General features: G+C 38.2%; 2 protein-coding genes and 1 pseudogene across 4 annotated transcripts; all 3 read right to left on the bottom strand.

Annotated features, from left to right (window-relative positions):
• Positions 1-402: 402 nt before the first annotated feature.
• Positions 403-6,355, bottom strand: LOC137710485 (protein EXECUTER 2, chloroplastic). Of its 3 annotated transcripts, none has more exons than XR_015963391.1 (11): positions 5,830-6,331; positions 4,827-4,943; positions 4,676-4,741; positions 3,718-3,824; positions 3,566-3,647; positions 2,659-3,357; positions 2,008-2,134; positions 1,759-1,925; positions 1,576-1,676; positions 992-1,084; positions 403-857 (listed from the first exon to the last, which is right to left on the bottom strand). XR_015963391.1 is itself a non-coding variant. In XM_068449519.2 (11 exons), the coding sequence occupies exons 1-11, from the start codon at positions 6,175-6,177 to the stop codon at positions 756-758; spliced, it is 1,983 nt and encodes a 660-aa protein (XP_068305620.2). In that variant the 5' UTR covers positions 6,178-6,355; the 3' UTR covers positions 403-755. The 3 variants fall into 3 exon arrangements, 1 of the variants encoding a protein (XP_068305620.2); XR_015963390.1 differs by having other exon boundaries at positions 992-1,080; positions 1,602-1,676; XM_068449519.2 differs by having other exon boundaries at positions 1,602-1,676; positions 5,830-6,355.
• Positions 6,356-8,123: 1,768 nt separating this feature from the next.
• Positions 8,124-11,478, bottom strand: LOC137710969 (E3 ubiquitin-protein ligase SIS3). The gene is made up of 10 exons (XM_068450145.2): positions 11,188-11,478; positions 11,048-11,086; positions 10,887-10,953; positions 10,724-10,797; positions 10,477-10,615; positions 10,291-10,383; positions 10,130-10,195; positions 9,670-9,789; positions 9,024-9,137; positions 8,124-8,704 (listed from the first exon to the last, which is right to left on the bottom strand). The coding sequence occupies exons 1-10, from the start codon at positions 11,214-11,216 to the stop codon at positions 8,294-8,296; spliced, it is 1,152 nt and encodes a 383-aa protein (XP_068306246.2). The 5' UTR covers positions 11,217-11,478; the 3' UTR covers positions 8,124-8,293.
• A 518-nt stretch (positions 11,479-11,996) lies between these two features.
• Positions 11,997-13,796, bottom strand: LOC148696131 (uncharacterized; annotated as a pseudogene).
• Between the last annotated feature and the right edge of the window lie 1,546 nt (positions 13,797-15,342).

Below are 15,342 nucleotides of genomic sequence, written 5' to 3'. Positions count from 1 at the left end.
CTACCTTGATCCCAATGCACATTCGCCACTGCCTCATGTAAAATTGTGAAGACAATTCAATAATAAAACACAGTTGTACGAAAAATATTTGATAATACTCTCTTACAAGATAGACTGACGTGTTATGTTAATCACCATGAATCAAATCGTCAAACAAAGATCATGGTCAATAGTTAGGCAAAACACTTTTTCGAAGAAATTTTATGCGCAAAACGACCAAGAAAAGCATCTCTTTTAATCACTTCGGTCTGTGTATCATGTTTATTGATCACGTTGGCTTTACGGTTTAAATTAACAAAAAGAAAGCACCAAGAAGTTTGCTTTTTTTCCCTTTAAGCAACCACAAGATATTTCTCCATCAAGTTTTAATGAGTTACCATCGTCTAATCCATCAACCAGTCATGATAATAAACCATGTTTTGTACGATAAAACATTAACAGTCGACACAGAGAAACCGGGCAGTATCCGGAAATGTTCACAACCTGGAGCATCATCGTAGTTTCAGTACCGGTCGTGTATATATATATTTGGTCAGCAAAAATGATATAAAGCTCATGGAGTTACATGGGGGTAGCAGATGGAAGTTGAACATGAGAGGAAAACAAAAAACTAGAAACCAATAACTCCAGAGTACGTACTTAAGTAGGCGGCGCTAACTTCTTTGCTCAGATACGGTACGCTTGAAGAACTCTTCTCTGACATCTGTCTGCCATATCGAAGTTGTAAGAACTCGAAAAGATTAGGAATCATTGGTTCATTCTGGTAGTTTCAGGCGGTTGAACAGTACAAGGAAACTTTGCTCGGGGATGATGTAAAGAAAACCAAGATCTGCACTTTTGATGTATGGTCCAATGCCCTGCACACGAAGTTGCAAACATCAAGCAAAAGAAGGAAAATGTTGGAAGATACAACGCCGGTTATTTGAGAGTTTTCTGGCTAATCAGATTGTATACGGTAAAGCTAGTAGGTATACTGAACCGGTCTATTCACCTTGTTACTGAGCTGGAGAAGTTCTCCTTCAACCCACTGTGGATTCTGGAACCCAAATTCTGCTATTCTTCCTTGTCCCTTGTAACTTGCTACCTGGATAATTGAACACCTTATCAGCAGCATATATCCAGAGTTTTATTTTGATGCAGCCTAAAAGACATTCTTTAATTCAATCCGTTATGATTATGATGCCAAAAAAGGGTATATGCAACTTTTCCTTCACACTATTCCTTGTGTGGGTTGAAATGATATCAAGATAAATCATCGTGTTTCTTCACGAAACATGAGGCACGGCCGCGCAGTTCATGATCCTATAGTATTTATACGGTACTTTAGAAAGGCCCCTAGTAGAAAAAAGGGTATTAACAATTGTACACGCCAGTAAATATTTTTTATTAAGAACAGCAAAAATTTTCTTGATGTTTTATGCAAAACGAGCAGAAAGGGTTTTCTATAACTGTTAGGCATGTGTTCATCTCCTAGTTTCCATGGTACTAAGCAGAACATGCTTCCTTGAGTTTTTGGTCTTAGAACTCTAGAAAGAGAGGAAAAAATAATAACAACCAACCAACACATGCACATACAAAGAGAAACTTCAGAGTATTATTACCACTCCTAACTCATCTGGATACAATCCACGGTTAGATTGGCGGTTCCCTTTCCCAATTTTAGCACGAAATGTCACCTGGATATGCAAAAATTGGTTTAGTACAAAATCGCTGAGCATGTAGTAGCATAACTATTACGAAATTTGGAAAGCTATAGACCTGGCCAGCAGGAACATTCAGGTCCCCAGTTAGCTTAACTGCTTCAACATATTCGAAGAACTCCACATCTGAAGAGTCTTTGCCTTCTGAACTATTCCAGTGTCCATACTTACGCCTAAGTTGCACTACCTCATTGCCATAAGGGCCAAATGCACCAACATACAGGCCTATACTTCAAACAGAAGATTCCTCAGAAGATTGTCCCTTTTCTAAGTAAAAAGTAAAAAGTGGGAGGATAAGAAAACTGACCTTCAAATGGATCCAGATCTCCTCTTGAGGTGTTGAGCCGACTAAAATTTGTATACTCAGATAATCTATTCCGCTTCTGAGCTTGACTAACAGCAAACTTGACTATTTCACGCATATTCCTTGTCATCTGTTTATAATTTAACGGAAAACTATGAACTATGAGCAATTCACATCACTCTCAAGAAAAACATAATATTGTGCCCACTGCCCAGAAGTAATGAGGATTTTGATATATTTTTCAATTGTAACCGGTTAGTATCAGTCTGTTCTAAAATTTAGATCTAAAATTGCAAAACCTTCCACCAGTTATGTGAATTAAAATATAAACCCAAACCCTTGGTATTGCCCACATAATTTATAGCTGAGCCAAACTCTGGCCATGATGCAAGCTTCCTAGAATTACTACATCGATAAAAGTAAAACGATAGAAAAAGGAAAGAGTTAGACATCAAGCAAGGGTAGTCCTTGGAAATTCCTGATGCTAAAACCTTCATATGCCGTGAGTCTACCATGTACAACAAAAGTATCCAACTCAAATGATTCCATTCATGAACCCAATTACTTTATACCAATTGAAAGAGTTAGGTTTCTACTGTGTAAATTCCATATCTTATTTTCCATTTGTCGTAGAACTATAGAAATTCAACTGACCTTTGATGAAAGCTTGTCAGAATTAAAAAATGCCTTGGCAACCTCAGAAGGCATGAGCTCAGCAGCACTTTTAGGTGCTAGTGCTGCCACCTTGAACTTAGATGCTTTACTTTCTCTAGTGTCATGATCCAGGCTTCTCCAAGGAATATGCAGCACAAAAGAATCTTTCTCCACATCTTTGATTTCAGCAGGCCGACGCACGTACTCATCCTTGCTAGGAGCATCCTCATTATTATGTACAACCCCACCAATAAAAAGTTTCATATGCAAATCCTTTTCATCTTCTATAGTATCGCTACCTTCTCCTAGAGTGACCTCATCAGGCTGAATTTCATCCAAATTATCCACTTCGTCTTCAGAATTCTCATCAGAATCTGACGAGACACTATTTTCTTGCATCAATTGGTTTGCAGAATTGTCATCCTCTATCACTTCCTTAGCAATATCAACATCCATGACTTTAACTTTCAGTCCAGGAATTTTTTTCTTAAGAAAATTTAACACACTTTTTATTCCCTCCTCAGTTGCTCCCTCAATATTAAGGCCCTTTTCCTCGCTGCTCTCGGCCTTACCTTCATTTTTCTGAACATCTACTAGGGTTGCATTATCAAGTTCGGAAGTGGATGAGCCTTTTTCAGGTTTGGACGGTGTAACACCGGAGTTTGTTGAACTGCCTTTGGGTTGGTGTAAGTACACTACCTGCTAACAGATATGATATCAGAAGATCAGAGAGAGAGAGAGAGAGAGAGAGAGAATTTCACACAAACTGCATTAGACAGGTGAAAGATAGTTCAATTGAAAGATCTGGTCCACAAGGCAATCTTCAACACTTACAAAATTTAAATGGCAAGCACATATATCAGATGAAATATTATTATTATTATCTACTACACGCATCTGTACTCACCTGCATAACGTATGTCCCATCAGCATTTTTTACCACAAAAATTTCAAATAGGGGACTTCCTGGCGATGATGCAACCAACTGTCTGCAACAAATAACAAATCAGTAATTTTCTCCAGTGGATAAAAAATAATTCAAAACCTAAACGATCTTACCTTGGACTGTAACTCCTCCCAACGAATCTGCCCACGCCAGGAGTTATTCGTATTAGTCTTCCAAAAGGATCATCTGAATCTTTTGGGTAGCCAACCCACCAACCTACCTGTAGATACAGACAAAATCATTGAGGACACAGCGAAAATCAAACACAAAGCGGGCCTAATTAATCAGGCCTAACAATCAAATTCATAAAAACATCTTAAAGATGCCAGGAAATGGAAAGCACTTTTCTGACTCGTGTTTCATGAACCATAGGCAATATAATCTATCAAGTCATCCATTTACAATCAAGGACTCATACAACTAATGATCCATAAATCAGAAATGATAAAAATAGCTTCGTATGAACCTGACTCAACCAAGCAGGAGACGAGCATTAGAATTACATCAGCTTCAGAAACCATCTTAACCACATGCTAATCCATTATATTACAGTAAACGTATTGAAAAGGCTAATTAAACACAATATATAAGTGACATTCATGTCATAAATAATAAACATAAAAGAACTCAATGTCATTGCAGTCCAAATAATCTCCACAGACACAAAAGTCTATATTTGTGTGGACCAAATGGAAATGGAATGTTTCGACTTTTGCAGAGAAAAGCACAAGGATTTATTATGTGTAGGAAAAAACAGGGAAGGCAGTGGCATGTAAGTGATGGTACAGACACAAAGGTCTAATTTATGATAAGTGTAATCACTTCCTCCCCTCGACACTTTGGAGGCAGACAAAAACTGCCATGACTGCCATTAAAATTCATGTACAAAGGAAACCATAATATATCTAATTCTTGAACGAAATCTACTTGTAGTATTTTAAATAAGTGTGAAAAGAAAAGAAGAGTAAAAGCTGCCTGTTCCAGCCAAGAAAGATAACTGAACTGACAAGACGTGTCGTTCAAAATTGGAAGAATCTGAATATATAAGCCAGTAGCAAGTGGGAAGCTTACCAGTCCACTTCCTGTGTATCTACACAATCTCGAAGCATCATGGTAACGCTCTTCCTCAATCGCATTCTGCAAACATACAACAGACCAGGTAAAGAAACAAATTTTGATGTGAGCAAGTACACAATTATAATAGTATAAATGCTCAACTAACCTTCAATTGAGACATGATCTCAGCAACAGTGTCCTTTGATGTAGCTTCTGAAATAGACATTTTCAGTTTTGCAGCTTCCTCAAAATCTTCCTTCTCAATTGCATCTTCAAGTTGAAACTGCACGTAGCAGCAAGGTTTTAAAAATAATCAAAAGCACTTGTAATTCTTTATTTTTGGTTAAGTTCAGTTGAGCTTTTTTCTTTATACGTGCAACAAGCTCTACCAACGGTGAACCGCCCTAAGCAACCGAGACTACAGAAAAAATATCAATCTTTGCACTGGTACATGGTTCAGGCGAAAGTAAGAAAAGGCGGATGGAGCAACTTTTGTAACGTCAATGATCACCGCCATTTGACAATTTAGCAACTTTAAGAATTCCGTGAAACTTGCTAATCTGCCGGAGAACAGGGTAAGAAACTCTCCACATCTTCCCAAATTTCTCATGCAATTCAAACAACGCAAAGTAAATCTCAAAATTCTCAAGAACCAAGTTCCAAAATTTGTTTTACGTTTCACAGCTGTCTTAGAAAAGGTTCCGAAAGGGTGAATTATGTTCTATAAAACCATGAGAAATGGTAGCAAAAGGCGCACGGATTTAAACAATTATAAAGCTCAAAGTAAAGAAAAATTGATGAGCTTGATCAATGATATATAATCATCACAAGCTACGAACTTCAAGTAAATTCAGCTTACTTTTGGATTTATGAACTTTGCAGTTCAACTAATAGAGTACTAAACATAAAGTAATATTTCAGCAACTGGGAACTCTACATTGAAAACCAACAGAATTCCAAATAAATTCAGAAGTAACCATCCAAATAAGTTAAGCGATATAACCAAAAGCACTTATGAGCAAAAGTGCTTTGTACAAATCATATCATTTCCCAAAAACTAACGCTCTCTTACTGAATCAAGTAGACAAAAATTTAAACTTTGTTAAAATTCAGCAACTGGGCAAAAAAAAAAAAAAAAAAAAAAAAAAAAAAACAGAAAACCCACATACCTTGAGAACAGAAGCGAAGCTCTCAGCCTGTTCGACCTCGGAGAAATGGCGACTCCACCGATTCCAATCCCATTCCAACGACGACCCGACACAGTCCTCACCGTAACTGTCGCTCTCACTGCACCGGCAGCACAAATTCGTGCTCTTCCGACTCCTGCTACTACTCGAAGACGAAGAAGATGAAAGCTTGGCCTGAGCGAAGCAGCCCCAACTGAGAACAACGCTCAGATTTTTATTGGAAGTGTTGAATTTGGACTTGGTGTTGGGCAAGAAGCCGGAGCAGCAATTGGGTCCGAATTGGGGCAGTGGGATTGCTTGTCCCACGCCCCATCCATTGGCCACCGCCATCTCTCTCTCTCTCTCTCCTCCCCGCAATTCTCTGTGTGTTGGATTTTGTGGGGAATTTGAGAAATCAATATTATCCGAGTTTTCTGTGTTTATATTGGTGCAGTTGGAGACGAAAATGAAGACTGGAAGAGATATGGATAGAATCGCCCGGTTAACTGTTACAATTCCAGGTAAACCAGGCCCACTAGATCTATGGGTACCCTTTTTTTCTTGAAGGCAGATTCTCTGCCCTCCTACTTCTCCGTGCCCTTCTGTTTTGTGTGGTCACGGTTAAACCACGTTAATATTTTATATTATTATTCCTATTTATCTTATTATCTCTATAAAATATTGACGTGGTTTAACCGTGATCACACAAAACAGGAGGGCATGAGAGGACAGAGAATCTGCCTCTTTTTTTCTTACATTACCAAATTACTAATCGCACATTGTTTGGCTGTTCAAGGATAATCATAAATTCGCACGTAAAATTTTTCGTGTTTGAATTATAAAGTTTTGTGTTTATGATCATAATCGTTCGTATTCTGAATCATTCTGTAAAGATCATTTCTGGAAAAAAAAAATTGAATGAAAAAGTAAAGTCGTTTAGTTAATTTGTTGTAGTAAATACATAGATGGTTCGTAATGCTTTTACAATTTTCGTTCATCTGTTTTTATACAATTTGATTTATAATATTGCGGTTGGTAAAACTAAACAACCTTAGTTTTAATTATTTTTTGCAGATGAGATCTTTAAAAAATGATTTATAATATAAACGATTATGATTATAAACACAAACAAACAATTTTGAGTAGCACACCCTGCTCATTTTTTAAGAAGCAATATTGTATTATTCTTACAAATTGGATTAAATTTTCGTTTAGATTTGGTGGCATTTGATTCTCCGACTTCGATTCAACTTCAATTCCTTTCCGGCAGGTACTTGACACGTATAAACATTACTTGCAATTTGATGTGCGTGCATTAGTATAATTTTAATAAGTTATTTACTTATGTGTTATTTGTGTGATTGTTGATAAACATTAAGAAGTCGAACAATATCAATAGCGAATCTTACTTTTGTTTTACGTACAAAGTGAGAGTGATGTATAAACTTATCACTTTTGTTGGAAAATTCAAACTTAAATGTAAGAGGACGAGAATGTAATACTAACCAAAGTATGAGTGGTTTGTAAGAAGAAATTTAGTGTGAGGACGAGAATGTAATATTTTGGAAATATTAAAAAGGTTCTCGTTTGTAAGGCTGTCATTAGATAAGTTAAACACGCGTAATAGCGATGTGTTATATGAGATCAGAATATGCCTCTTTCAACCAAATACGCAGCTAAAGGATGAGTGTTTGACCCACCACTTCTCTCCGCTGGTCGCCATGTGTCACAGCTGCGAGCAAGAAATATACAGCACGACAGTTTGGCAAAATTGGATGAGTGGACTACAAAATTAGGCTTACACGCTTTCGATAAAGGCTGTAAATATGCCACGTGTATTGCCACTTGGCTTGAAACCTGCCCGGGGACAAGTCAAGATTCTCGCCGAAATTTCTTTGTAAAGATCTCAAAGATCTGTGAGTCGTGTCTGTTCATTGTGCAATCAAAAATCATTTTAAATATTTTTATTTAAAAATAAATATAAACAGTACTTAACAACAACTGACCGCACAATGTACGATGAATGAATACGATTCACGGATCCTCACCAAAAGGATTCGGAGAGGATCCTGTTGGCCCGGGGACCAAGGACCCCACTTCATATTAATCGATCTTTCAGATGAGAAGGAAAATACTTGTATGAAACGGAGAATGCTAAGGTTGCAGTGTCGTAAATCTATCATGGGTTGCCGTGTGTTTGAACTTTCTTACATTAGGATAGCATGACTGGTTTTGGACACCGGCAACTTAGCGTCCTCGTTTCATGTAAGTCCTCAAGATGAGGAACATTTCAGATCTGCATTGGTTAACCGATAAGTTCCAGTTCTCATATCCATGAATATGTATATCCATCGTTACAACCAGAAACCATGGCAAAAAGCTTTAGACTTTTAGTAAGCAACCTTCCCTCAGCATGTGGGTTAGAAAATTGAGTTAGATTTTGGGTAATGTAAACCAGGAAAAGAGTCTATTGTTGTTGCCGGGAGGCGGACTCGACCACGACGATATGTTCAATGGAATGTCCCGCCCCTGGGCTTGAAAGATCCCGAATGGATGAATGAGCAATACCCCCTTCCTCAGCAGTTTCCAAAGCAGCGTCTGCCTCATTGCCTGCACCTGCATTTTCTGTACGGACTGGGCGGAATGCTCCCTGCAACCTCAACAAATGCCTCTGACTATCAGGTTGGGTTCTCACATACCGGTTGGTTGTCAACACACTGAGAGGTGAACGCTCAGAGTCAGGACGGAGATTGGATATAGCACTGAGGTCGAGATTTGGGAAGACTGAGCAACGGCATCTGGGACATTTCACATTCAGTCGAAGCCACTCATCGATGCATTCTACATGGAAATTGTGAGCACAAGGCAGGCCGCGAACCTGCAGAACTTCCAGTAAGAATCTGTTGTTGAACTTTGCAATAACTGAGCCACTATCAGAAGGTAAAATATGTACGGGAATCTGTTCGTGAAATTGGGAGGGGTAGTCTGCATTGCTTAATGATAAGCTATGCACTTGATTCCTATTTTCTTAAAATTCTCTCAACATTTTACAGAGAGCAACCGAAGGGGTCCATTGATCCAATTCTTAGATAAACAATTTGGTAGTGAAACATAGATTTGACTTCTACCCGAGAGACATGGAATAATTAAAATCGATGCGGTGTTTAAAGTAGGATAGATATTCATAGAAAATTTACCTCATTGCCTACATGAAAATCTTCCAAGCAGATTGGACATTCACTGCAATCAGTTGGAACAGCCTTCAGTCGGAACTTTGGAAGCTCCTGAATGAGTGCTTCAACTGCTTCTCTCTGTAACACCCACACAAGAACGTCAACCATCAGAACCCAACAATTAAAATATCAATAGTGAATTGATAGACAACAAATAATTCACAAGGAAAAAGGAACTGTCATTGAAGAGGTTAATATTTCTTTTTAGTATATCCTCTTGTTACCAGTTAAGCACAGCAATTAATACACTTTCATACTAGGTCTCTAAAGTTCAAGCATGCTTGAGAAAGTCTGAGACAGAGTAATGAGTTCACATACATGCAGGCGTATGTGTCCGCAACACCCAGTAGAATCCGTTATCTCTATTTTCTAGGCATGGCTTTTGCCAATGCTAGTTTAAGCATAGAATTCATCCAAAATGATACTGCTTAAATAGCTTGAGTAACTACTATCATGATTTCAAACATTTGCATAGAACTTTATTATTATTATTATTATACATAATATGTTGTAAAAAGAGTGAGATAACAATTAGACACAAAACTGAACAAATGTGTGAATCTAAGGGCAAGCAGTTCCCTCAACAGGAGAATTTTGGGGTGGAGGTTACCTGTGCTTGAGTCAAGTAAAGTCCAGGTTGGAATGCAGCAGCATCTTGGCCCATCCCTCTTGTTTCTTGACCGGCAGCTTCAAATGCCCAATCTGGCACCCGAATCATATCAACCAAAACCTTAACAATGAGGAGAAATCATTACTATGAATGATAGGAAGAACTGGATCAACACAGAAGAAAAGAACTTTGAACACTTAATTGGCAATCACCAGAAAGTGGGCGTGTTACATAGTCAAAACAGCATTATCATATAATGTCTATCTGGTACAATAGCAATACTGGCATGCGCTAAAATGAGGAATAAAAACACTACGGGTCACCAATGAGAAGCTTAATAGTGTGCAACCATAGCAATCATATTATATTTGTACTACTACAAGTTAATATACGTTCATAAATATTACAATAAAGGACACTTTCATAATGGGAAAACAAAAAAAGACGTTTCAGTGTTTACCCCATATTCTGACACAGGAATCCCTTGCTGAGCTCGCAGTAAGTGTGCCTCCCTTCGTGTCAACCACTGAAAAAAAGGGGTTTGAAAATTAGGATAAGAACATCAAACTTCGAAATAAAATGTCCTGGTTGAATCTAGAAAATGGACAAAGCGCCACTAACCTTCCCAATTGACATGCAAGCAATGCAAAGTAGAGCACTGTAGCTAAAAAGTAACCAAATGAGAAAACCCCACTTCTGACCACTTTCAGGCAACTGCAAGCATTAAAATGCATTAGCACCGCCACTAAGATTGTTTAAACTTTAAAACACCACTGTTCTGCCAATGAACTAAGAAATATAACTTACACAGTCCTTCGATTTGTGAAACCACAGTGTACCAAGCAGTGTCCAAGTCCAAAGAAATGGATAAAGCAGCAGAGAAAGAATTGAAAGGACCACTACTCTTCCGCAGAAACGAGCATATCTTTGCTGCCACCCAAAATCCCTAAAACCACAACCATTCGAAGGGAAACGACAAGGGTTTATGAACCATTCAACTACAAATTGAACAAACTATGTAGCAGAGAAAGATTAACTAAAGAAATGGCCTTACAAACCCATTCCAGAGGCAAGCCCATTATCCACAAACATCAACATCCGAAAAACAAACACAGTAGTGTAATCAACCTGAGATTAAAGGCAAACATATTTCAAAATAATCCCATATCAAAATTGCTTGGAATTCAGAGAATTTATATAAATATCTATAAACCTACCACGATCCATATGTGCAACGGGTATGCACAAGTATGGTACCGCTTCCAATTAATTCCAACAATCACTCTGTCACCATACCCGTTAAAGAAACGAACAATTGGGAAAATTGGGATTCCAGCAAGAAAATAAAAACCCTAATTTACAAGAAATTAAAGGATACACGCTCGTCGCGAGCATCGACAAGAAGAACCCATCGTACCTGCAAATGCAAAATCGTGGAAAATTCGACATCAAAATCCCTAAAACCCACACACAGAAATCGAGCGGCGGATTGAAAGAAAAGAAAGAAAGATGACTTACCACTTGAAATCGACGCCTCGGATGGCCATGACGGACGGCGAGCTGTGCAGAAGAACCCTACGCAGAGGACGACGGCGAATTCCAAGACCCTACGATGCTCATTTGAAGAGATAAATTCTTGCAATCTGTTGTACGCAGAGATTGAGAGGAGGGAGATTCCGGAGAGAACAAAGCTGGCGAGCAAGAAAAAGACTCATGAGAGGGAGAGAGAGAGAGACAGACAGAGAGAGAAGGAGAGAGTAAGAGACTGACAAGGACTTACTGTGAACTTTTGCTGACTGGCAATCTCCCTTCTTCCCAATTACTTGACGGCGTTATGACGGGCGTGAGTTTACTACCGTTTACTTTTTGTTAATTTTAATTTATTTCTTTTATTATTTTTAGTCTTTTTCCATGCGTGCGTGTAAAATGTATTTTTTAACACCGACGCTATGTGCGATTTAAAAAAAAAAAAAATTAAGGAGAGGAGAATCGGACCAATGACTTCGAATGTTACCATGCAGAAGTGAATATTCTTAACCAAATGAGATACAAGTTTCTTTCAAATGCTATAAAGTTCAGGCTATTAAATTGAATAAACCCTTTTGTTTTCTAGTTGTTGCCATGTTCATCCTTATTTTATTAAAGATTTGTTGTCTTTGAACATAACATAACATAACATTGAGTGAAAAATACTCCAATGTGGGGGCAAATCTTGAAGGATCAGTCCACCGACCGACCACTCACATTCTGCAACTATCGTGCAAGATTTATCCCGTATTGGATAAAATAGCACCTTTTAGTATCTTGTGTTTGGAAAGATGATTATGTTAATTACAATTTGGTGGCCTTAGGCACTTGTATACAGCTGATGCAGGTTGCTTGTAAGTAGGGACACTATTGGTATCAACAAATCTGACTTCTGGTGAAAAAGAAAGTTCCCTGTGCCTGAAACTCAAAAGAATTACAACACCTTAGCGCTTACAATGCTTCCTTCGACACGATATTCGCGTCAAAGTAAAGAGTTTCGGATTACCTGCGCAAGTCGAGTCCAATGATACCAGCCTGCAGGACTGTCAAATTGTCCGAGTGTGGTGAGACAATGATCAGAGTGTATTCAGAGTACTAAGTTTTGAGTATGGATATGAGTTGTATCACCCGAACGAACACGTCTGAGACGCTTTCGTTTGGAGAAAGAGTATCTGATTCATATACCGGATGTGCATTAGCAGAAGAAATGATCATACTTTGCTACTTGGTTGAAAAGAAAACAAATCCTGATGACTTAAAGATTTACGAAGGTATACTTAATTAGCAGGTTTCGAAAATGGCTGTATAACTCTGAATTGGCTTCGAAATTTCGACAATCATGGTACTAATTCAGGTTAAAATGCTTAGAGAGAATGAGTTTGATTGGGAAGGCCTCATCCTGATAGCTCAATAAGAAAAGGAAACAATGCAACTGGCATAAGCGCTTTTACTAGAATTAACAACTAGTCGAAAATTTTATTAAAAATCCCAAGTGTTTTCTGAAGTAGCACCTCACAAAGCCCTTTTGTTTTATTCTACCAAACATGTTCATAAGCACTTTTGGTTGCCAAAAAGCGGTTTTATACAGCATTCAAGTAAATTTAGTACTGCCACATGAGGCACTAGATTTCGCAGTTCTTAATACTAACTTGCACACCTTCGACTGACCCCATTAGCGAATAGCGATGATCTCTGCAGCCGGGTAAGCTCTCTGAGTGATAGAAGGCCATATCCAACGGTTCTTGTCACAAGCCCCCATTTCATTCAAATCGAAAGCCGACCTCACTGCCTGCTTCTTCCCCTTCTCCGACAACCCGTTATCCACAGACGTTTTTGCAACCGGGTTCTTGTTGATTACTCCTATGCTCTCATACTCAAACTCCCATGCCCTCACCAGAAAATACCTTACGGTTTCATACACACAAAAAACAAGAGTAAAAAGCAATCAACGTACAAATAACTCAATGGTACCATGGCTATATATTAGCATCACGGGATATGTTTTTCGTACACCCTATTGCTTCTCATGTGCTTTCTCTTTATTTTCAAGCCTTAATTATTTAATAAATAAAAAGAGAAACAAATGAACGAGTGCAAAAAGAGAAAACGGAAGCATGAAAATCACTACCCTTAGCATCATGTACGATGCATCACTAGTAAGGCTAAAATGGGGTCAAAGTTTTCAGCTTTCTAGAAACAAATAGCAATACAATCCACAGTACTTGTTTTCCATCAACTTTTTGAATTTTCTCAGAAACCAAACAGCAATTCAAGTACAAACAAAACATGGGTTGCTGAATTACTGGCTGGTGAGCCGAACTGGGGGCATCTGGAAGAGGCCGCGAGCAAAGGCTGCTTCTTGTGCTGACATGGGGCTGAGAAAATTGTGTGCAAAAGGGGTTGCGGCGATGGATACGGTGAGGGCGGCGAGGAGGCTGCAGCGGCTGATGGGTGGAATCATTTGATGGGTTTTGAGTTGTTGATGATGGATTTTGAGGAGTAGGAGGAGGGCGGGGGTTAATGGAGGAAGATGTTGCTAGCATTTTTGGCGGGTATATTGGGGGCGGACCGGAGTGAGTCTCAACCAAATTAACAGCCAATTCTGTCTCGAGAGATTTTTCAATATGGTCGGAATCAGAATGGTATACCACTTATTACTATATAAATAATGAAATATATATGTTAAAAAATTAATAAATTAAAAAATAAAATTTGTCATCACTTACCTAAAACACGCGGTGTACCAATTTTTTTCCATCACAATAAAAATTTTCTCGCTTTGCTTTATTTCTCTGACAGTTTTCACTTCGTCCAACCAAATCCAAGCCAATATACGCGACCAATTGGATCTGGAACGACATGTAGTTTACATCCAAGCCCAATATTTTGTCAGCACCAAGCCCGGAAAACCCAGGTCCTAAACATCCAAGTCTCCAGGTCAGCCCCCTACTGCCCTTGTCTCCCTCGAACATGTAGATCTATGAGATATTGTACATAAGTCGTTAATACGAAATTGCATGAACTCTTTGGTGTACAAGTCAGGGTTTATCAAGTCTTATTGATAACGTTTGGACCCGTTAATCTAAAGGTTCGTGTCATGTTAATCTGTGACATCCGTTTCCACTTGTTCAAATTTAGAGTCTTTTAATCAAAATATACAAATTTTATTAACTAACTTGTGAAAGTACACTAAACATGTGTACAAGACGATGGCAAATAAAAACAACAAATTCACAAGGGCAAAATTAACATAAACAAAAATTGCATTAACAATTATAAAACCTACATGACAATAATCAAGTTTAATCTCTTATCAGCGTAAATAACTTAAAACACCCTAATTAAAACCTAAAAACCACAACCACATGAATGAGCACCGCGAGCAAACCAAGTGCATCTAGTCAACATATTTCCATCTAATGATAGAAGCCAAAGAGAGACTACACACAAAATAAGTGCAGAAGATTTGAACTCCCATCAAACAAAGTGCATCTAGTCAACATTTTCCCATCAAACTCGACAACAACAACAACCAAGCTTTATCTCACTAAGTGAAGTGTATATGAATTCTAAAATGTCATTGCGCACAATTTTACGCCAAATCTTCCGTTAACTTCAAGTCTGTAATAAAAGAAAACCTTCGTTGGTTGGTTATAAAAACACATATTGAATGTACTAAAAAAGTGGCTACTTGTTGCTTACAACTTTTTAGAAATGATCTCATAGAAATTGCCAAGTGAATAACCCCTTTGTTTATAACAAAAAACAAAGTACTGGCCTCTTAATCCAACAAGAAAAATAATAAGAATTTGTAGCTGCGGCTTCTAATTAACTAGATATATTTGTTGGCTATTGATGTTTTATATATACATACTGCCAGCAAATGAGTTCCTAGATAGCTGGGACTAGGAACTGAAATGCACGCTGCACACAATTAGTGGGCTACAGAGGCCAAAAATATGAAGCATCTTTGCCTTGGTAGTATTATAAACTCGAAGCTCTGGGATTTTACCAAACCCATACTTTAACATTATCTAGTTCAGCTAGCTCCAGGCTGCAGCTATCCTTTCGATGTTTGAGTCCCTCTCCCTTTGAATATGGTTATATAAATCTCACTCCTGTTTTCCATAACTGAGATCTGTCGAG

This window comes from Pyrus communis, chromosome 6, assembly GCF_041283825.1.
Source record: "Pyrus communis isolate YQ-2024b chromosome 6, ASM4128382v1, whole genome shotgun sequence".
Lineage (NCBI taxonomy): Eukaryota > Viridiplantae > Streptophyta > Magnoliopsida > Rosales > Rosaceae > Pyrus > Pyrus communis.
This window is presented reverse-complemented; position numbering and strand designations above follow the sequence as displayed.

Excerpts from the sequence above, each read along its gene's own strand:
- LOC137710485 (XM_068449519.2), bottom strand. The coding sequence starts at position 6,177 with ATGGCGGTGGCCAATGGATGGGGCGTGGGACAAGCAATCCCACTGCCC. Across the intron at positions 2,135-2,658 it reads CTGACAAGCTTTCATCAAAG|ATGACAAGGAATATGCGTGA; the intron begins GTCAGTTGAATT and ends AATTATAAACAG. Across the intron at positions 1,926-2,007 it reads AGATCTGGATCCATTTGAAG|GCCTGTATGTTGGTGCATTT; the intron begins GTCAGTTTTCTT and ends TTTGAAGTATAG.
- LOC137710969 (XM_068450145.2), bottom strand. The coding sequence starts at position 11,216 with ATGGCCATCCGAGGCGTCGATTTCAAGTG. Across the intron at positions 10,196-10,290 it reads CTTGCATGTCAATTGGGAAG|TGGTTGACACGAAGGGAGGC; the intron begins GTTAGTGGCGCT and ends CCTTTTTTTCAG. Across the intron at positions 8,705-9,023 it reads ATTTTCATGTAGGCAATGAG|GTTCGCGGCCTGCCTTGTGC; the intron begins GTAAATTTTCTA and ends GAAGTTCTGCAG.